Source organism: Aythya marila (genome assembly GCF_965140915.1).
Source record: "Aythya marila genome assembly, chromosome: 6".
Classification (NCBI taxonomy): domain Eukaryota; kingdom Metazoa; phylum Chordata; class Aves; order Anseriformes; family Anatidae; genus Aythya; species Aythya marila.
In genome coordinates this window covers 10,401,315-10,423,992 of record NC_139047.1, presented here as the reverse complement: position 1 = coordinate 10,423,992, position 22,678 = coordinate 10,401,315, and the positions used below count along the sequence as shown (strand labels likewise).

The 22,678-nt window shown below is 49.4% G+C and overlaps 1 protein-coding gene across 5 annotated transcripts; it reads right to left on the bottom strand.

The window, feature by feature from the left end:
* Nucleotides 1-4,311: 4,311 nt before the first annotated feature.
* Nucleotides 4,312-17,615, bottom strand: ASB1 (ankyrin repeat and SOCS box containing 1). 5 transcript variants are annotated; one of them, XR_014317745.1, is made up of 6 exons: nucleotides 17,517-17,615; nucleotides 17,056-17,197; nucleotides 15,005-15,307; nucleotides 10,621-11,006; nucleotides 6,782-9,721; nucleotides 4,312-4,689 (listed from the first exon to the last, which is right to left on the bottom strand). XR_014317745.1 is itself a non-coding variant. In XM_082763064.1 (5 exons), the coding sequence occupies exons 1-5, from the start codon at nucleotides 17,596-17,598 to the stop codon at nucleotides 9,588-9,590; spliced, it is 1,047 nt and encodes a 348-aa protein (XP_082619190.1). In that variant the 5' UTR covers nucleotides 17,599-17,615; the 3' UTR covers nucleotides 4,312-9,587. The 5 variants fall into 5 exon arrangements, 1 of the variants encoding a protein (XP_082619190.1); XR_014317746.1 differs by having other exon boundaries at nucleotides 4,312-6,925; nucleotides 7,316-9,721; XR_014317747.1 differs by having other exon boundaries at nucleotides 7,316-9,721.
* Between the last annotated feature and the right edge of the window lie 5,063 nt (nucleotides 17,616-22,678).

Below are 22,678 nucleotides of genomic sequence, written 5' to 3'. Positions count from 1 at the left end.
TAATTGGAAATTTCTGCTCTCCTAGGTAGAATATGTAGGAGGCTTTATTAGTTGCTTTGATGAAGGTAAGGACTCGGATGCCTTTATACAGCAGAAAATCTTACAATAGATTTATTTTAAAGGAAAATTCCTTTCCAGCTCAACAAGAAGTTATCTGGCAGTGAGTGTCCAAGTGCTGGGGTGGTGTTGAGATGTGAGGAAGACTTCAGCATCGCACCAAGCCTCAAAGACCGCAGCCCCTCAATGCAGAGCCCAGCTGGTCGGGGCCCAGCAGCGTTACCCTGCCCAGCACTCCTCTGAGATGTCACCCAGCACCAGGACGTGATCAGGCCTCTGTCAGTCATCTGTGCAGGTTGGCATCACACTGGGATGCTGCTCAAAGCACCCACCTGTGAACGTGGTGGTGCCCAAGTAAGCCATGGGAACATGCTTAGCATCTACTACAGCGCCCAGTCTCTAACCTTAACCCTCTTCCTGTGACAATAAGGAACAAAGAAAAACAGTTCTCTTTTAAAAAGCAGTAAACAAACTTACTTGATGTCACATTACATTTCTTTCAATATGAATGTATGGAGAGAAGTAGTCTAAATATGTTTTTTTTCCCATAAAAATGCAGGTTTTGTGAAACCCAATATTTTGTACTGCCATGTAGAATTGTTGGGGTTGATTTTATTTCATGTTTCACTTCCTTTTTCTTTTTTACTGTGTTTCATCATGTGGTTGGAACAGTATACTCCATCTAGAATCATCACAATTTCACTAAAGCACAAAGAGGAGATGCTATGAAAAAAAAAAAAAAAGAAAAAAAAAAAAAGTATGGCCCAATCAAGACCAAGCTGCAGCTGCCAGTAACAATTTAGAAATAATAATAATAAATAAATAAATAAAATATTTACACTGTTGCATTATGAGACAATTTACTCATTTTCACTATAGGCAGTGTCACAGAATACTATTGATACGATCAAATATAAGAGAAAAAAAATCAGCAACTGCTTTCATACAAACACGAAATGTTCAAATGCTGAAAAATTCCAAAATTAAGACTTGTTGGTAAAAACTGCTTTGTGGGAAATGAAAAAACAAAAAAACACTATGAATCTATTATTACATCCCAACCGCACATAAAAACAGGCTCAGAAAAGCCAGAAACACCCACAAAACAATCGACCCCACTCCCTGTGCCTCCTTAATCTTCCGTGCCTCCGAACGGTACCACAACTCTCAGTGCTGTAAATGACACTACACGGAGCTAACAGCACTCAGTGCTTTTAAAGTGATTTCTTAATTTAACTTCCAATTTATGAAGGCATTTTACCATCCTTCAACTCTCATTTTCTCTGAGCAAATGCAGACCCTGCTTTGCAAAATGTTAAATAAATGGATGTCGCCAAATTATTAAAATTAAAGGCAAGTGCAGAGCTGGCCAAGCGAATCGTGGCTGGAAACCAGCTTCCAAATTCCCTTAGCAGCTTTCAGATGATTGTGGAAGGATGCCATCAGAGAAAATGCCGTGTCTGCAAGCATCACCTCACCCTGGTATGTTTGGAAAGCTTATAGAAAGCCCATGCCACAGGGAGTGGACTGTGTATAGATCGTACATCATCCTGCTACCTTCTGGGGGACGGCTGAAGCCATAAATCAACGACAAAGCTGTCCCGGTCTGTCTTATCCACCACAGCTTTATTTTTTCTCTCTGCCTTCCTAGTGAAAGATCTTGACCTCCAGCACCAGCCATTTTCTGGTCCTCACCTCCCACGCTCAGAGCCAGTCCCAAAAGAGCCAAGTCCAGGCTGAACCTGCAGCCACCTCTACACGGTGGCACTCAAGGTGACGGTCATTTGTCACCTCACTGCAATTAGTGGCTCCCACCCAAAGGATATGCAGATTTAAAGGCTGTTTCCATCAGCCTGGGCATCGTGCCTCCCTTACCTAAATTGCCCGAGATGCCTCTGTATATTTTCTGAATGCCTCTTGCCTCCTGCTGTGATTTTATTATTATTCTGAAAATATTTGCAGATGCAATGGGGTCTCTGTAGGTGCCACCTACCTCTGCCTCCTTCCTGCACAAAGCCTTTAGGAAAAGGCTTACTTGAGCTTTGTGGTAACTCCCAGCCTTCATTAAGCACTTATTTGATGGGAAACATGAATGTCCAACGTTTCACCTGTAGTTTTTCACTGATGTGCAGCCAGTTTGGCCGGCTGGGTTTGGACATTTTAGTACCCTTTTTAAGATAACGACCATGGCACACGTGAACTCCTGGCCAGGCATCCTCAGGCTGGCTGATTTTCTGTTGGAAAGATTTGTTGTGCATTTTACAAACACCAGATGCTCGGTGATGAGAAAATAAAGCATACTTTCCAGTAAACAAAAGCAGATTTCATTGGTCTCTAAAGCATAAACAAAAAAACAAAACAAAAAAAAAAAGTGAAAAAAGTGCAAAACAGATCGGTACAAACCAGGCTCGTACACATGCTCCAAGGGGAGAAAGTGGTGAAAGAAGTGGGAAATGCGTGTACCTGGAGGCAGTTAGTGGGCTCCGTGGGGCAGCGATGGTCTCAGAGGCTCGAGCCTCCTTTCCTCTGCCGAGGCTGGGTGCAGGAGCCCGGTGCCCCGAGTGTGCTGCCCAGTCTCTCAGTGAATGTGAGCAGCGGGTTTCTTCTTTCTCTTGCAGGTTGCAACCTCCAGGGGCCAAAGAGCTCACGTGGGGAGGGCAACAGCCCTGGAAGAGCTGGTAGGGAACAAAGTTAAACACATAGGGGCTTCCTCAGCAGCAGCTGGGGGAATGGAAGTAACGCTTGCTAGAGGAACTGCTTGGAGACTTTGAGGCTTAACTGCAGTTTCGGTTGGTTTTCATAGCCCAGGGCAAATATTTCAGCATCAGAGTGCAAAGGCAAAACCTCTTCCCTTCCTTGCTGCTGCAGGAAAGGGAACTCTGCACTAGATCTTAGGATGAGATTGATGAGTGTGAGTAATAAGGAGATCGCTGCAATGTCATTACATAAACCAAGGACAGGCTCTCAGATGGGCTCTTCTCCCCAGAAATACAAGAAACTCAGTGAGAAGTGACCAGAAAGCTCAGCCTGTCTGCTCCAGGGAGACAACCAAGAGGGGACAGGTTAACAGCACACAAAACCACGGCTCGAGCCTAGCAGCCCTTTAAACAATTCCACATTTATCGGGCCAGCATGTACAGCCCGGAGCTCTCCCAGCTGACAATAAATCTGTCCTGTCCACACCGCAGCACAGGGATGCTGCTGCTGACCCCAGAGATGCCCCTGCTGCTCCCCAGCAGGGTCACGGGCACCCAGTTGGGACGGTGCTACGTGAGCCTCGTCGGGGGAGACTTCAGCACTGGGAGGCAGGAAGGAGCCGCTTCCGAACCAGAGCGACTCCAAGGTTGGATGTGTTTGTCAGCTCTCAAATCAGGGCTTGTTTTGCTTTGTTTTGATTCACCATCACAATAATCACAAATCACTTGATCATTTTCTTCCTATTTAGGAGAAACTCTCTTTTTCCTTTAGAGGAAATTCTGGCATCAGCAAGGACAAAACATTTCCCAAGTGAAAACAGCAGGAATCCTAAAAAAGAGACCTGCATCTTTGATTGGAGATAGCTACAGGGACTAAACCCTCAGGCACCCAAAATGCTCTTTTTACTACCTGAGTGCAGAACAGTCTGCACCACAGCTGCTAATCCCTGGAACAGAGCACCCATCAGAAATGCCCAATGCTCAAGCTCATAGGGATTTTTCTAATGAAAAAATGAAAGTTACAGGAATCAAAATACGCTAAGGAATTTCCCTGCCTTCGGACTACTTCGATGCCAGGACAAACTGAGGAGCTACGTTTCCAGAGATGGATACAAAGAAAGCAGAAGCAGGAATTAGAGATCCAAGGAACCTTCTCCAGCTGGTTTTGAAGGACCAAGTGGGACAACAAGACTTGCGGGCTACCCAGAGCAGCAGTGGGGACACAGGGTGCTGCGTGAGCTTGTGAAAGAGGATTCGGCAGGGAGAGGCTCCAGAGAGCGAGCTCCTCTGCACATTCACATTAGTTTACCTTCAGATTTAGTTGAAGTATCTCTCCTGAAAACTGCCCAGGGGTGGCAAAGGTGCAGGAAACCCCAGCCCGGTCCCTGTCTGCTTGCCTGCAACCCACTTGCAGGCAGCACGGTTCTCCGGCCCCCTCCAGTGGCTACAAAACAGGCTCTTGCAATCCCAGTCCCTGCTCTCTGCTGCATACAGGAGTACTTCCCCTTCCCATGGCGAGGTAAATGATTAGGCAGACAGCCATGCTCTTGCACTGGAACATCTTTATTTAGCTATACACAGACCCAGGCCCACCACGGAGATCTCCAGTCTGCTCTTGGATCTAATCTTGCTGCTGTGCACAACCATTCTACGCCAGGCAAAAGCAACTTAGGGATATGGTTTAGTGGGGACTGTTAGTGTTAGGTCAGAGGTTGGACTCGATGATCTTGAGGTCTCTTCCAACCTAGAAATTTTGTGATCTGTGATCTGTGAACAGACCACCAAATAGTGCTTCTTGGAGTGGGACTCACTTGGCTGTCACCTCTGCTCCATCCTGGGCAGGTTGCTACACTGCTTGCTTCACTGGAACAACAACGGCTGAAGAGGTGCTGTACCTCAAAGGCTGGTTTTGGTGTAAAAAGTGCTTTACTTGAATCTGGGGATGGAAAAAAACCACATACATACACACACCCTACAAATGCTGTTCTGCTGTTTTGCAAAATTCCCAAATGGCAGGAAATTATATTTGCGTACCAGGCCAGCTACCAGTATTTCATACTCTGAAAATCCCCTAATACAACAGAGACAAAAAGAAAGCCCACAAGAAAAAAAAAACTCCTTTGGATTTGCTTTACTTATTCTAGATCTGTTGCGGTTCTTTAACCATTTTCCAAACCTTGTCATCCCATCCCACACCTACTTACAGCAAGGCCACACGATGCACACTTAATATATTATGCAGAACCGTAACAGGCATTCTTCAAATGAGGAGACGTACACTGCAGAGCTGTTTAATTTCCCACCTGTGACTTCACAGTTGTGTTATTGGTGTTATCTGAGCACGCCTCATGGACAGCACATAAAAGGATGCTTTTACAAAAGAGAACGCATTGCTACATAGGAGGAAACGGCAAAGTCTGAATTAAGGCAAAAATAAACGCTGCTTATATAGTGCGAAGATATATAATATGCACACATTATCACTGAGATTCCATACTGGAAGACGAGTGTTTCTTGGGTTTAAAAGGATGAGGACAGTCAGAAGATAAAGGTTGTGGCACTACGGAACTTCATAAATCTGTTTTAAGATTCATTTTTACCTCTCTACAATGCAATTTCCAGATATTCTGTGTACTAAACCATTTCACTTAGGCAGAGCTGGGTTTAGGTAGCCTCAGAAACCACTGTCCACCAGGACCACTCCAACAGTAGTTTCCACAGGTCTGGCTCAATATTCTGTGAGTTGTTCTACTGAGTTGGGCACCCTTCAGTCCCTCAAGCCAAAAGGAAAGACCACTCAGGTTTAAGGCTGGAAGCTTTGCAGGAGGCACAGTGCCTCAGCTGAGATGGGCAATGGATGGGTAGTCCCACAAAAAGCCTCCTGTGACTGGATTCCTCCAAAGCTTTGATTCTGCTGATGTCCAAGAGTTTGTGGAACTTCAAGCTGGTTTGCTACGGGGTTGGGAGAACCCTCCTCTGACCTGTGGACCATGAGCTTGAGATATTCATGGTCAGGGGAACCTTTTGGACGCTACTTTGGTTGGCTTTGAAGAACCGTGTCGTCCTTCAGATTTGAGGTCAAAAGGACTACCCATACGCACAAAGTTCAGCATGCTGCTGGAGCATCATGATCATTATATCTCAAATTATAAATAAAGAATAAAAAACTAACTGAGGGCAGAGTTCCCATCCTAGCATAACTTGTGCTTACCAGTGGGACCTACAAAGGAAGCGTATCGGTACCAAATATTGACTCTGCCGTGGAAAGAGAGCTTTTCTCATTTCAACTCACATGGGAGTCATGGTTCTGGGGGGGAGCATGGAGATATGGCTGCAGCTGCTGGCCTGGGTAGGGTGTCAGTGGCTGGCTATCTGCAAGAATGCTGTAGGACAGTGTCCATCAAGCACACAACAGTCAGTGAATCAAAAACCAGAGGCAACAAAAATTTTAACAGGTGATCTGCAGAGGGCTTAGCTCTAACTACATGCTGCAGCTACAGCGGGCACCGAGTGATCACGCCTGTAGCAGCTAAATGCCCCGAATCTCCTTGGGCCACTCTCCACCACGCACACTGGCATTTCTCTGCAGCTCACTCCAGATGGAGCCAGATTTCCCCAGAGGGGCGTACGCCTTCCACTTCCAGTCTACCTTCTCCCAAAAGGCACTGACGTGTAACTGGTTTGCAAAACTATGTGAACAAGTAAAAACCAGAGGGGGAAAAAGTCAACCCAAAGAAGCTGTTTCCGTGGCATTTTCTCAAGACAACCTCCCTCATTTTCTGCCTCTATACACTGGAGCTAGAGAGTACGCTCGGTCCGTGCTCCTGCAAAACATTATGGTTCCCCCAGCAAGGTGACAAGAGGCTTTACAACCTGTTTGCATCTTTTAGGCATGTTAACACGTCTATAAAGCAAGCACACAACTCTCAGGCAACGCGCTCATGGGCTGCCCTGGCCCCCAGTACAGTGAAAACCTAAACCATCTGCAAGCCTGAAAAGGAAACAATGCAACACTGCTGCCTTCTCACCTTGAAAGCATGCCCGCTGCTACATATCCTTGCCATTACATCTCATCTGATGAGGGTTCTGAAAGTATCAGAGCACTGAGTGCAGCCATCACGCTTCAGCCTTTTCTCAACGGTGCCCAGCAATGAAAATTTTGCCACCTTGTCCTAAAATCAACGAGCAGAGCAATGTGAGGGGCCAGCTGGACACTGGCTGCCCTTCCAAGCCTGGCCATGGAATAGAAATAACAGCAAACAGAGATTCCATTTTTTTCCTGTCCTTCCTCCTTCTCTGAAAGCATCTTGGAAAGGCACGTGTTCTGCAGCAGATAATAAAAATACACAAAAAAAGTCCACTGCTGCTTATCGAACTCCACCATAAACAAATCCCAGGGGGAGGGCCAGAAACTGAGCTGTGAGCTTGCATTCACCGATGCCTCTGGAAAAAAAAGTACCTCATAAACCAGCGCCAAGCCCTGTTCACCTTTCCCTTCCCTGCTCGAAATTTCTTCAGGTATTTGAAAGCAGATACACCCAACTAGAAGATATGCAACTCACCCCCTCCTCCCTCAGCAGCTGGTCTGAAGCGTGAAGCAATTCCACGAGCATCTAAAAGCGGAGCACTCATCCAGGGTAAGACGCTGCTGGTGGAAGCTCTACGGAGGACAACTTTCTAAGTGTCCCTTCGTGGACCTGCAAGGGAGAGGCCGGCACAGGTGGGAAGGGAGCGTGGGCACTGCGGGGCTCCGTGCTCAGTCTGTGGGGTGGCCGTGAGGATCCAACCCCACAGAGCCAGGATAACCAGATCTACCCAAAGACATCTGAAACTGCCAAAATGCAAAGCAGCTTAAACAAACCCAGCTCCTCGTTACCACAGAGGGTCAAGGAGAAGAGCAGCTGGAGAAGGATTTCATTCCCAGGAGGGCCTGTCACTGTTACCCCATGCTTAACCCAGTTCTCAGCAACAGTTCCCCAATACCATACCATAAATAAATCCCCAACATCTAAATTACTTCTAAAAAATACCCTTGGCAACTCCATGGGCATGGAAAGAACATTTGGCAGAGAAACACGGTCCAAAAAAGCAGTTTGTAATGTGAGGACTAGAAAAACTTGGATCAGAAACGTTGAAGCAAGTACCACTCGCTGCCTGGGCTTTCACCCAGGAGGGACCATCTCACCTCTGCCCTTCTAAAAGCTGCTGTTTTGACAATGTTTCCTGTACAATGACTATGTCTCACCTCTAAGGAGCTGGCTGACCCCAAGACGCCCAGAAGTGAGCTTGTGACACGAGGGAAAACAGCAGCGTAGGGGCACCAGGAATCAAAGGAGCCTGGGCAAAGCTCTGCCAGATGCAACACTGCATTGGGAAGCTCACTGCCTACTAATTCCCTGATAAAAGATTAAAAAAAAGTCCTTTCTTCTCCCTTCCCTGCAGTGCTGACAGAGTCAGGATGCAAACAAAAAGGCCCATTAGGTGGACTTGGGAGGGTGCTGCCTGGTCACTGGGATCTGGAGTAAAAAGCAAGCAGGAATTTCTAGGTGCTCTGCATTGCCTCCTACTTTACCGGCCCTTCAGTAACATCATCACCACTGCAATATTGCAAGCAGGAAGTCTAGAGGGAATTTTGGGTGTCTTTTTCTTCATAATCACACAGATACACTCACAGGCATTGCACCAACCGCTAGCAGCACAACAGTTTAATTCAGCAACCCCTCCACTGTTGCTCCTGGTCACTCCCAAATACGCAAACCCACTTACAGTGACCAGAAGGTGAGTTTGGCCATTACATTTCCCAAAAGTACCCCAGAAATCTTTCAGGTTCACATTCTGGCTTCACCTGAGCATCCCAGTCCTCGTCCCTGCACCACGGGGATCCCATCGCCCCAGCACGGGCCGCGTGGCTCTCAGTTTCCATGGGTGAAAATAACGTTTCCTCTTCTCTCCACGTCTTCTCTTTCATGCTACAGCAGCGCTCCTGAGACCTGGCCCAGCCCTAGGCCGTGGGGAGGAGGACTGGCCAACCCTTCCCTCGTCCATCACAGCGCTGGAGGGAGAGCCAAGATGCCACAGCAGAGCTGGTGGTCTGCCGAGAGGGCTCGGAGGGGATGGGGTTACACGTCCTGCTACTCTCCCACCGGTTACGAGGGGGCCTCTACAGGAGGAAAGCCAAGTCAGCAGCTACCTTGCAGCACGCAGAGGCACGGGTAACAATTCTCCAAGTAACACGCAGCCACCGGACAGGAAACTTGATGCATTTCACACCAGAGGAGGCAAGAAGAAAATACACCCACTTTTACAGCAGCAACCACAAAGTCCATGGGTAAGAGAGAGGCCAGGTACTGACAGCAGGAAGAGAACGGTGCTGTTGTAAACCAGCACTGGCACCGAGGCAAGGAGAGACTCCCTCGCACGCTACAGGAAGATGAAAGGCTCGAGTACAGACACATTTGCCACGCAGAAGTGCCTCTGAGACCCAGGGTGTGTGTAACACAGAGCAATAACAGAGGTAGAGTCCTAACAGACAGACATATGCTAACAGCTGCAGGATATACTGCGTTTGCTCATGTACCAGCCACACACACACCTACTGGCCTCGCTGCCCAACCAGCCGCAAACAACAGGTCACCAGCTAAACAACTGGTGGCTTGACTACAGACACACAAAATCACCACACCCCGAATTTGAAGGGGAAAATCGCAGGGAATTGTGTGCACTCCATGAGCAAACCGGTATTTCTCTGCGAGGGTAGGGCTAAGGTTGGCACCCAGCTTTATCAGCTCACTCGTTTCGCAAACCAAACCGTCCCAGAAAGCAGCCAGTTGCCCTTTAACTGTGTTCGTGAAGTAAAAATTGTTTAATGGGGTCTGGGACGGGAAGGATATGGATCAGATCCAGACGAGATTTGCCCAGTATTCTCCGTACAGCTATGCGGCAGAGAGACAACAGGCTCCGGGCACGGCCTGCAAGAAAGAAAGCAGAAGAACTGGTGAGGGATAGGGAGAGGAAGAGGGAAAGACAACATCATGCACATCGTGCTGAGCCCCAGCTGGCAACGGGGGAGCCACTGACCCCTTCCAAACGCTGAGGCCATGTCCTGCACAGCATCCTGAGGGTGGTGCAGGAGAGCTGAGCCTGCTCCGTACTCACGCCTCCTCTCAGCAAAAGTCCAGGCAGGTTTAAAACCCAGGCATGTGCAACGCTGAATAACTTTGGGGTTGGGGTCTGGGGGTTGTATCCCACATCCTGGATCCCTTCCCAGTCTCTCTGGACTGGAGTTCAGGAGTGAAACCCCACTTCTGACCCTGGTGCAAAGCCTTCACCAGCTGAGCCTGGTGGTTTTACTATGTGCTGCCATTGCTGGAAGCAGGGTATGTGCTGAAGCGATGCTGCTTTTGTTATAAAAAGAAATAAACAGCAGGTAAATTTAGGCATGTTTGGGCTTGAGGCTCTGGCTTTCTTCTCTAACTCATTTGCTTCCCAGAGGACATTAAATTCTAAAAAAACACCTTTCTCCATCATTTTCCACCACCATATAAGCTCCCTCCTTCCACCTGCTACCACCATTGCATCTTTACTTCCTAAGCAGCCTGCCTAAACACAGCTACCCCTTGAGCACAGGGTCACTCAACAATTGTGAGGACACATCTGCACGGTGCTGGAGACCTGGGGCTGACTGGAGATGCCATAACCTGGCTGTGGCCCTGCCCTGACACCACCCTGCTGCTTAAACCTTGCCTCGGGCAGCTGAGGACACCACCAGGCAATGGAAAAGAGCTGGGAGAAAGATAAAAAAAAAAAAAAGGTAAAATTGTGAAATTGTGTGGTCAGAGGTTGGGCTAAAGAGCCTGGGTTCACTTACCACGTGCTTCTTTGAAGACCTGCAGAGCCTCAGGGTTCACTTTGACCCTTCCCGTGGAGTCGAACTCCAAGGCCTCCACTTTGACCAGGTTGAGGTTGGCTCCAAAGTCAATCAGGAGGTGGATGAACGCCGCGTCGCAGCCGTGCCGCAGGACGGCGTCCATCACGCACACGGGGGAGCCCCGGGAGAAGCCCTGGATGTTGATGGGGCCGCAGCAATTGAAGTCGGGGTTGGCCCCGGCCTGGAGGAGCAGCCTGAAGCACTGCAGGTTGTGGTAGGCGGCGCTGATGTAGAGCGGGCACACCACCAGCGTGGTGAGGGGCCGCAAGGAGAGGCTGGAGACGCGAGAAGCCAGGTGGTGGTTCACGTCCACGTCTGCGCCGTACCTGGATGAGAGAGAGAAACCCTTTGGACAACACCACCACAGGGCCTGGCAGGTGTCCTGTCGTTCACTGACACACCAAACGAGACAAAAATCAAATTAAGGCCGTGGTGTTTCTGAATAAATTTGTCTGCAGGCAGGTTTAATGCGGCTTCACTCACTCACCTTCAAATTCAAGGGAAGCTTTTCATCACACCTCCCTCCCAGGGACAGGCAGGGAGAGGTTGGAGCGGGGATGCTGGATCCAGCGTGGTCTGATCTTCAAGAAGCAAAGCTGTTCCCCCGCCAGCACCAGCACAGGCTCAGGGCAGAGGAGGAGCAGCTGAGGGACACCTTCCCTTGCCCTCCCGAAGGACGTGCCAAGCTCAGCCCCGAGCCAGCAGCACGTCATGCTGGATGCTGAGGGGCTGGCTGGGAAGCAGGGGATGCTTCCAAATGACTCAGTGGAAGAGATGCAGTGAAAATAACTTCCCCACCAGGGTAACGCGGGCCAGAAAGCTATACAAGCGATTGATCTGACTGTCACAAACAGCAGGGAAATGGAAACAGCAACCAGTGCTCAACAGTGAAACGTGTACGACAAAATCCCGCTCCCGAAGGAACCTGGATGGCTGAAACCCCATTAGAAATCCCAACAAGGGGAAAGAGAGATTCAGCCAGTGTTAATCTCAGCCGAAGGGACGCACCTGCCAATTCTGAGCGTGTAGGAAACAGGAAAAATAGAAACTAATTGCGTCAGACCTCCCGCTCTCCCCATCCATCCTGTGCCACTCAACTCACAGGTTGTATTTCACACCAGATTAAACTTTTACATTGAACATAAGTTTTAAATTTTAATATTTTACACCAGATTAAACCAAGGGAGCAAACTAAATCCCTGCTTGATGGAAATCAGCAGCACCATGAAACAGGAGCAGCAGCCACGGCCTACCTCTTATCAGGAAGTACAGGAGGCACTACGTTTGACAGAGCAGCAAACAAGGCTTACTGCCTTTGGTTCTTTTTATTTTCTTTTTTTTTGTTTGTTTTAGGAGGAAGTGGAGAATACAGCCAAGAAAATGGGAGCAAGAAGGCCAAGTGCTGCTCTCTAGAAAAGCATGGAATTTGAAAAATGGTAACGCTGCATAAAGAAGAGAGAGCAGAAGTAAGCTTTGTTCCCCCCAGGGTGGGAAACACCCAAGCAGTGGGGACACCGTAGCTCCATCTGCTTCACGTGCAGCTTGGGCTGGAGCAAGGAGGAAGACAAGACGATCCCCTAAGGAGTAGCTGGTTTTCATTGCAGCTTTACGGATCAAGTCGTGTCCCTTCCCCACACAGGAATAAAACATTCCTTCGCCCGCCAGCCCCTCTCCCAAAATTGCAAGCCACGTATTCAGAGAACTGGAATTTTCTGTCTTCGTAGATATCACATCATATTCCTTCCTGCAGTTAATACAACAAATATGGAAACCACCTGGGGATGAATTCTTCCTCACTGCAAGCACGACTCTTTCTGAACCCAGTAGGGGTTGGTCCCTCTCCAGTATACACCTAACCAAGGGCTTCAAGTCAGAGGACAGGAACAGACTCATTTAAATTAAGCACACGTAGAACAAGGAGTGAGGAAACTTGTCTAAGAGCTGCAAATGGCACGCAGCGTATTTTTACCCCAATGCACAGGATTTCTCAAGCAAGAACATCTAGGCTAAGATCTCCAGAGACCTGTGGGGTGGAGAAAGGCAAGGGAAGGCTGGGGCGAGGCTGCAGTGACACAGGTGAGTGCAGGCTGGTCCTCGCACCAGCCACAGGACCAAGCTTTGCTCCCCAGGCCAGGCAGCTGGCCTGGTGCTTGCTGCACGCTCAGGCGGCATTTTCCACCTTCTGGAGACTTTCGCAGCACTTTGCTGCATTTGCATCACTCCATATTCATGGAGTAAATGAGAAAAGGTGTCTGCTCTCCACAGGCAATCCCTGTACATAAAGACACCTCTTAAAATCGGGCTACACAAGCGTTTGAACAGAATCAGCTGTGCTGCCAGGGAACTTTCACAGGAGGGTCATGGGGCCGCTGCCTCTTACAGCCACGGGTCTCACCGGGCAGCAGGTAGCCCCTCACTCCAGTCCTCTGCTTTTCTGTTAATTATAGTTAACAAAATTATCTGTAGAAACCCCCACTTCCAAGCAAAGCACGCAATGCTGCTTTTGTTAGTACCTGTCTGAGGCACTGGCATGATTTGTCAGATTTTTTCACTGCTTTTAGTGTGGCAAGAGCATCCTCTCATCCTCAGTACACTGGGTCAGCCCTCGGTTGTGCTGCAGTCCAACACCATCACAGCATGATTGCATAACAAGCTGTTGGGAAAGAAATCTACACCCTGGAAATAAAACCGTAAATATTTCTGCCAGTTGTCTTACAAAATGGATCACCATTCCCTACCCCGCGTGTATTTACTATTAATGGGTACAGTTTCACCTATTGCTTGCTTAGCTGTTTCAGCAATTGTGGTAGGGCTCAGTAGTCCCCATTGTGCTGCCATATGATTATAAAAAATGAACCAGGTGATGTTTAGACACCTGCAGCAAGCCTGACTGGGCTGGGCTTTCTTTTCAGAACACTGAGGCTCTCTCGAGCAGAATATTCCGAGATATTTCCTTGTATCTCAGCATAAGTGTCTTCCTCTCCACGTTCCCCCTGCCAAGTCCTTTAGATCAACATTTTGAAAATCTCTGAGTGAGCTTTGTAACATAAGACTGCATTTTAAAGTAAGCAACTCTGAGCAGATCTGTGAAATCCGTACTCCAAGATATTTGAAATTTTGGGCAATCTGACAATTTGGTATTAGCTTAGCAGCCTTGGGAGAGACATCGTCTAATAAAAAGATATTGGACAAACTCCAGTTAATTTTTAATCCTGAAAGTTTTCCAAAATCTTGCTTTTAATATTGCTGGCAAGGTATCCCGAAGAGTAGACACATAAATCAATGCATCAGCTCTCCATGTGCTGAAATACCATTTGCTACATTTCACCCTGCCTTAGTGGATATCAGGGGAGATTCTTGGGAATGCAGCTCGTATGCTGAACCCTGTACCAACAGGCATGGGGCGAGGGGAGCATCATTCTCTCAGCTTGCACAAAAAGGAGCAAGGAAGGGGCTGGTCTCCTCTTCTTTCTGCTTGCCAGCATCCTTAGAGCTGCACTTGTGTGAAAATTCATTTCCCCACCAGCAAAAATCCTTTCCATTGTTATTTTCTAGCAGCTATGGCCATTGAAGGGGTTCCTTGGAGAGTGTTTCTCTGTGAATCCAAATAAACCTTCTACTTTTTCTAAACTTTTACTACTCCTTTCTACAACCTGTATTTCCCCCCTATAATCCACTCTTATTTGGCATCAAAGGCTCGTATAGTTGCTCAGCAAGATCCCTGATACAAAAAAGCTTCCAATTTAGAAGAAAGGAAGCATCACGGCACGCCACAGAGGAAGAAACTCAAGTTCACACAGCCTTCTGCACAGCCCTGAGCCCACTTGCTGCTGGTGCACAGAGTGTCCTAGTGATGGGGTGAGTGTCTGGCAGCCAACAGCAGACTGTGCTGGTAACAAGCACCTCTCCTCTCCTCCTAGGACAGAAAACAGTCACAGCAGCAGGACTAAGCAAAGGAAGGATGTGTTTCTGAACAATTTTTGGTTGGGTGGGTGATCTGTCTCACTCGTAAATTCAGCCAGCTGGGACTGAGCAACAGGGCATGGAGCTGGCCATGGGGGAGTAGCAGCAAGCAGACAGTCAAGATGAAGGCCAGGGGGAAGATGCTCTGCAAGATTTGGCTCTGAGACACTCACTGGGAACTTCTGCATTCTCCCTCCCGCCCACCAGTGGCCCCTCTATGCCAGCTCTGCCAGGCCTATGGAGACACCAGGCACACGAAGAGGGAACGGATGCTCCAAAGATCCCAAGGGGAGGAGGAAAGGGAGGTCAGAACCATTCCTCTCCTCACTGGGACCATCCCCAGCCTGCACCCACTTCTCACCTGATCAGCTCCCGCAGGATATCTGCCCGGCCCACGCGCGCCGCGTGGTAAACGGGGGTGCTGCGGTGGTGCCGGCTGCCATTGGGGTCAGCCCCGGCTTCCAGGAGGATCTTGGCACACTCGAGGTGCCCGTTGACCACGGCCACGTAGAGGGCGGTCTGCCCCTTGACGTCCACCAGGTCGATCTCAGCCCCTTTGCGCAGGAGGAAGTCGACGCAGGGGCCGTGGCCGGCGGTGGCGGCGATGCGCAGCGGGGTGCAGGGCAGCCAGCCGCAGCACCACACCGACTTCTCGTTGATCCGGCTGGCGTGGGAGGGAGAAGCAGAGGGTTAGAGAAAGCCCCCGGTCACCAAAATGCTCCTAAAAAACCCTGACTCCCTTCTCACTTCGTAAAGGGAGTTGTCCCAGATCAGAAGTGAACGAGCAGGGGACTACAAAGGTTTAATTCTGCTCCCAAAGTGGCAGAAGGTTGTCAAAGCAGCAGGGAAACAGAAAGAGGACACAGCAGGAGCAGAGAAATGCCTGAACACGCAGGCATCTGTATCCCTCTGCTGGTACATCCACGTGCTCAGCCTGGCACCATGGGATGACATAAATGCAAATCCAGGGGAGCTCAGCACAGCGCAAGCACAGCCCTGCTAGGAAGGAGCTAGCTCGGAGGGGCAGCCGTGATAAACAGAACAGCATGAATAGACCATTAGCATCCTTGTTAGGCAGCCACACTGGCAGAAAAGCTTTTTCCAATTTATACAAGACATGGCTGTGGCTGGAGGCTGCTAGGATCCCCTCTGAAATCACCTGTACTACTTGTCATACTCGCCCAATTCAGGTTAGCTCCACAAATCCCATAAATATCCAGACTCAGTCCCCAGTTCTCTGCAAGTCTCTGTGCAACACAGAAGCACCCTGCAGAGAGGAAGGGATTTCTTTAAGGCCAGCACAGGCAGGCAAAAGTGCCCTTTAGCCAGCACAGCAGTGGATTTGCTCTTCTAGCTCACTCCACGCCAGCCCACGTAATTGGTACAGGGCAAAGCAGTTTTTATACGCTGCAGTTAAGGCAATTTGCTAGGAGAGCAATGCCACGATGTTTTTGTTCAATCATGTTTCAGGAAGAGGAGTGATATAAACCTTGCATCAGGCCCTCAGCTGCGAAGCCTTTTGATAAAAAAGCTCCCTTTAATCCTTGCAGGTTTGGGAGTCTCCACCCTGTACCTACTACCAGGTTCAAAGAAGTTACTTCTCTGCTCACTCCACCACCTGTGTGATGGCACTGCAGGTCCTGCCAAACTTTGCTTTTTCCTGCAAGGAAGGATGCCAGGTTCAGCTTGTGACCTGAGAGGGCTGCCTGGCCCTGCTCAATAGGGTTACCACACAGCAGGGTACAAAAATAAGGCAAAACCTCAAACCAAGGGGCCAAAGAGTCCCAGCACAGCTACCTAGGTGGCAGAAGGCAGGGCTAGCTCATTCTCATTTTTGCTGAAATTAATTTTTTTTTAAGGCTAGTAGACATTTTGCACTCTAAGCAGTTTTCTCCATGGTGCAGGAAAATTAATTAACCATCCCCACGGTCACAGACTTAGCACTGGGCAGATTTTGTAACACAGGGTGTTTCAGGTTTATATTTGATTCTAATCCCTTTTGTGTGTTTTTCCCATTATACGTAGACTCCTATTTTCAAGGTATTGCATTTCCACCGTGATCTGAAAAGAGTTTGTGCGTGGACGCTGCACGCTCACAAACTGGCTTGAGACTGGCCTCCTGGGAGGCCGACAGGGATGATTTCAAGGGTGAGCAGCGCAGCCTCCCCCCAGACACATCTCCTGTAAAAATGGAGCAGGGCACTTCCACCAGCAGGAGAGGTCTGGAAACGAGAAGCAGGCTGTGGGGAAGAGGAGGATGGTGGGGTGAGCATTGGATGTAGATGTCATTAACCAACATTTTCAGAGTGGTGTTAAGTCAGACCTCACACCTGGCTTCCCCTTGGTCCCACGGGGATAACCAAAGCCAGTTACCGTGTGGCAAACCACCAGGGTGGGAGAAACGCCCCTCACCTTTGGAAGCTCTCCTCTTGCAGCAAGCTCTTGAGCGTGGGCAAGTCCCCGACGTAGGCTGCGTCGTGCAGCCGCGTGTCCTCGCAGTGCTCCAGGGGGTGGTCGCAGAACTGCTCCTGCAGCCACTCCTTCAGGTTACGACCTGCGCTGGAGACAGGGCAGCTGGGTTGAGTCCTGCCAAGAGGCAGGTGCTGAAGAAGCTTTGGCAAGGCAACCAGGTGGCCACAGGGCTACCAAGGGGCATGAAGGGGAACAGTTTGCCTTGCTGGGCGAAGCCACCAGCATCCCTGCGGGTGCTGAGAGCGGGGAGGCGAGGGGCTGCCCCACCCCACACACCTGCAGAGGTGACACGAGTGCTGGGAGCCCACCACCAGGCACAACCCAAAACAGCACCAGGCACATCCCCAGCCCCAAAGCCCTCCCCCAGCCTCCCCGCGGGGTCTCCCCTCGCCTCACGGTACCTGCGTGCCCGCCCGAGGCGCCCAAAGAGGCGGCCGGGTCCCCGCCGCCCGGGGCGGCTCCTGGGGGGCTGCCCTCGGCCATCGGCCGCAGCTCGGCCCCGGCTCCCGGCCGCAGCTCGCAGCCTCCTCCTCCTCCTCCTCCTCCCGGCGGGGCCGTCCCTTTTTCGGGCCGGCCTGATTGGGTGCCCGCCGCCGCTTCCTGCCTCGGCGTTAAGGTGGTTTGTGGCCGGCCCGAGGAGATGGCGGCACCGGGGCTCTCTCACGGCAGCCCGGGGAGGCGGCGGGGCTCGGCTCGGCTGCTGCTAGCTGCCCGCCTCAGGAGCTGAGGTGGCCCCCAGGAGGCGAAATGTCGGAGCCTGGGGCTGCTCCCCACACTGCATCCTCGGTCCGAGCCCCTAGATTTCAGGCTAAAAAATGAGAACGTCAAAAGCACACAGCTCGTTTGTTGGTGTAGAGACCTCACCAGAGGAAAATGAGGCAGGCTACATGCCCACAGCAACCCCACAGCCACTGCCTGCTGCAGAGGTGCAGACCAGGTGTGTGAAACCTGCCTTGCTCCAGCTGGTAAATCAGAAGGATTTTGTGTTCTTAGGTGGGACAAGGTTCACCCATAGCTCAAAATCACAAAGCTCTGTATGATCGCGTTACCCTGTTTTTCCCTGCGGCGTAGCTCCCGGGGTCCTGCTCATGTAAACACTGCTAGAACAGGCATGCTGAGCATGGACAGGGCTGGAGGTGAGCAGGAAGGAGAGCCAGTCATGAAAACACAACCAAGACACAGCAAGGAACAGGGGCTGAGCAAAAATCCACTACTTTGCGTAAACCCCACCAGGTATTTTCAAGCACAGCACTCTAAGCTGCACCCGAGAAAGCAGCCGAGAACTTGTGAGGTGCCCACACTCTGAAAGTGCAAAGTGCAAACAGAAGTGCAGGCGTGGAGAAAGACACACACACGTGCAAAAGGTCTGCAAGGAGAGGGGCTGACATCGAATCCAGCCTCCTCCCAGGGCAGCTCTCGCAGGCAAGCTGTCGTAGCGGTTCGCTGCCTTGGCATGCTGGCACGGAGCCACCCTCCAAGCGCTCAAAACACACCCTGACTTGTGAGCGCACGTTTGAGTCCCCAGTGCCAAAGGGGAATGGTGGTAATCCATCTAGCTTTCCTGCAGCTCCACTCCTGCTGCTCCGTGGCAGGATATCAGTCCACAGACGCCAGACTCTGGCTGCAAATATGGTTTCCTGTGACTGTTATTATTTGGGCTCAAGCGATCCAGAGGAGAGATGTGCAATCTGCAAGTCAAAACGGTTTGCCTTGCCCAGTAAAAGATCAAAAAGGGAGAGGAAGCAATGGGATTTTCAGAAGCCACCAGCACTGGCTAGCACTGCCACCTTCCCCTGCTGCTGTCCTCTTGCCATTAAACAAGGCAGACCTGGGGCCAAGGAACGTCCCCTGGAATGAATTGGCTGCCGGTCTGGAAATGTGACTCAAGGTCTGTTTGGCCTTCCTTGAGTCAAAGGGACCAGATCTGGAAACCAGACACTGGGGCTAGGTGGAGCTCCGGCCCTCAGTATTGTCAGCCTGTGGGCCCCCACATTTGTGGAAGACTTTCTAAGATCGAGATGGGATCCAGCAGGGCTTGCCTCAGGGCTGGACAGTCTCTGGGGTGATGGAGCAGATTAACCACCCTCCAACAGGCTCCTCTGCGAGCAGCACATTTTTCCTGTGGTTTCTAACCTGAATCTACCATTTGATCCCACAGCAGAGGCTCTGTGTGAGCTGCAAAGCATTGTGTTGGATTGCTGGCCAGCAATGAGGTCTCACCCAGAGGAAAAAGGCACATTAGTGCATGGGCTTTCATATACATGGCCTCAGACCAGGAGCTGTAATGCCCGTGTGCACAAGGGGATAGTTATTGCAAGGGACGGAAACCTTTGTACTTCAGTTCCTTCGTAGGAAGAACACAATGCCAGTTTTCAAAGCACTTAGGAACAGGCCACTCCTGCTTAGCACAACTTCTCTTTAAAATAGATTTTGTTTATTCACTGTGTGTCATCTGGAGCTGACTCTGCTCTTCTCCCATGGGTAAAGTGTGGACAGGAAAGAAAGGGGAGCAGCGGAGGCAGCAGTGTTTACTCACAGTATGTTAGTTATCCCTGTGGATAAAGCGCAGCCCCAGAGAGGCACAAAGTGGCTGGTAAACAGTACAGACAAAGTTGGAAAGTGAGTGTCTGGATCACTTGTGATAATATATTCATTCAGCACTTCTTGTAGCAAATGCCTCCTGTTTAACTACTCATCTCTATATCCACATATTTGTATATGTTTTTATGTCCTTACGTGCTGCAGTGAAAAGCAGGAAGATAGTGTATACCATATCCCATTAGACTTTCTAGTAGTCTACCGAGCTTTTTTTTTCCTCTTTTTTTTTTTTTTCCATGAAAAACAAAAACCCAAAACCATTAAAAACAAAAGACCCTAAACCATTAGGTCATCCCAAGCTGACCTAACCGGCTCTCATACAGGAGTGGTAGAACGGGGTGACTGTGGTTGTTGGCTCAGCCTTGGAGATGGCCAGTACTGCTCTTCCAGTCTGCTCCACCAGGAGGTTGGACTAGATAACCTCCTGAGGTTCCTTTCAGCCCGAATTATTCCATAATCCTAATAATTTCTGTGTCTGGAGCAGCGCTGAAGTAAAGCAGTGTAATTAGCCCAGCTCTGTAGTGTGGATAGGCAGCAGCATCTGCTCTGCAAAACCACTTCAGCTGACAGGCGGTTTCATCTCATTTACATGTGAAAAAGTTCTTGGGCTTAGACAGTGGATTTACACAGAAATCCAAAAGAAGAGTCCCCACACGTATGCTGTGAGGGACGTCCCCGTGACAGGGGTACCCAAGATGCTGCCCAGCTCCAGGGCTCATGCTGGAGGATGAACTAAGCCGTGCTCCCAAGGTCCATGGGCTGTTTCCAAAAACTGCAAGAGGCGGTTGCTGTTTGTTTGAGTTTGAGGAGCTACTGCGTAGCTCCTCCACTGCACGGGGTTGCAGAGCTCCTCTGGATTCAGGCAGCCAGGGCAGGTGAGCTGACTTGCCCCCCTCTTCGCTCCATGGCAGGCAGTCCATTACCTGTGGGTGGCCTTTCACATTGCTGCACTGATCCCACCCCACTTGAAACCAGATCCACCCAGCAGTCGGGGCCTGTTATTCTCTCAAGGAGAGCTTCCAGCATCTAAAAATACCCAGTAACCCAACACAGCCAACATACACTGACTCACTCATTAGACAAGACCTTTTCTCCAGCTCCTAACATTGATGTAACAAAAAAAGGAAAAAAATATATATATTATTTATGTGTATATGTGAAGCAAGCTCCTTCTATTCTCTGGAGGAGCCCTCAGCCATGGGCAACCACCGTGCCACGTTCACTAATGTTTGCTTGTTCACCTGTCCTGCTCCTGAAAACACTCAGCTCAGATCAGACAGGCATCCTCTTGTCTGTTGGGCACAGCTGGAGTCCCGGAGAGGAGAGGAGAAAAAGAAAGAAAAAGAAAAAGAAAAAGAGAAAGAGAAAGAGAAAGAGAAAGAGAAAGAGAAAGAGAAAGAGAAAGAGAAAGAGAAAGAGAAAGAGAAAGAGAAAGAGAAAGAGAAAGGAGAAAAAGAAAAAGAAAAAGAAAAAGAAAAAGAAAAAAAAAGAAAAGGAAAAAAAAAGAAAAAGAAAAAGAAAAAGAAAAAGAAAAAGAAAAAGAAAAAGAAAAAGAAAAAGAAAAAGAAAAAGAAAAAGAAAAAGAAAAAGAAAAAGAAAAAGAAAAAGAAAAAGAAATGTCATAGCCATTACTGTAATTCACGCTTAGCTCAGTCTATAAAACTTCTCTCTTCCTGGATCTAAGCCAGCAGCTTGAATTTTTAGTGAATGCTAAAGTTAAGTTGCCCCGGTGATAAATGCATCTGCGGGGAAAGAGGAGGAAAAATGCCTTCCACCCCATTTTTAGCAAAGCTCAACAGTTTTCTGTGGGATTCATATAGTTTCTGAAGTGGACATGAAGATGTATGTTAACAAGGGGCGATGGGAGGAGAACTTAATTACAGCATCCGGGATTGTCATTAGGATTGGGGCTGTAATCTCAAAGAAGACAACAGATAGGTCGCTTGGAGTCTGGTGAGCTCCTGGAATGAATTTATGGAAGAGCAGAAAGTTAATAATGCTGCAAATGTGTCTTGACATTGCTTAATATGTCTGTCTTCAGGGAGGAGAGAAAACTGATGCATCTGCTGTATTTGTATGCATTTTGACCTCCCATTAGGTGTCCAGGACTTTGCTCCTTCAATTCTGAACACAAGAAAGTGGGAAATGGAGTGGAGGTTGAACTGAAACATGACAGCAAGGCAGAGACTAGAAAATCCCACCCATCTGTCATCTTCAGTATGGCACAAAATGATGGAGATGAAGGAGATGAACAGTGATCCCACTGCTCCCAGCAGAGTGGTATGGTCGCTCCTGCACATGGGGAACGAGGGCTAAGACTGGGTGAAGAACCAGCAGGATAAACCTGGATAAAATCAGAAGCTTGGACACAGGGGCTGGCAGATCACGAACACCTCACCTGCAAGAGGGATCGCAGCCCCAGGACAGGGGGCTCTCCTTTCCTAAAGGAAGGCTCACACTGGCTGCACCAAGTGATGATGCCATTAAGGCAAAAGTAGCCCAAACTGCTTATGTTTTGCACTGTTTTTTCCCAGAGAGATGTAGGTCACACCACATCTGAGCTCCTTAATGCTTGCTGTTTGCTATTTTTTGCTTTGAGGGTGCCTTTTGATGAGGGAACAGTCCACATGCCAGTTGTCCTACTTGCCTCCTTCATTTCTCCCAGTAATATTATGAGACCTTTTGAGACAGAGCAGGTTTCCAAGCACTTTCTTTGAAATCCTGTCTCAGGAGCCTTTGGGTCCCCAACCACTCCGGGAGCTGGCCTCAGCTTCTGGACATTGCCTGCTGGTGGCTATTTACTCTCCAGGACACATTTCTCTGATCAGGCCATTTCCAGCAACAGCTACAGGCAGCATCTGAGACATCCCCAGCAGGAGACAGGGGAGGGAAACACCAGTGCAGTTTTTATCACTATTTTCTAGGCGAAATTGCCATCTGGACCCTTCTCTGATGGCAGATGCGG

Bases quoted from the DNA above. Each gene is read 5' to 3' on its own strand.
- ASB1 (XM_082763064.1), bottom strand. From the start codon at position 17,598: ATGGCCGAGGGCAGCCCCCCAGGAGCCGCCCCGGGCGGCGGGGACCCG. The intron at 15,308-17,055 runs GTGAGGGGCGTT...CTCCCACGCCAG, and splicing joins CAAGAGGAGAGCTTCCAAAG to CCGGATCAACGAGAAGTCGG. The intron at 11,007-15,004 runs GTGAGAAGTGGG...TCTCTCATCCAG, and splicing joins ATCCTGCGGGAGCTGATCAG to GTACGGCGCAGACGTGGACG.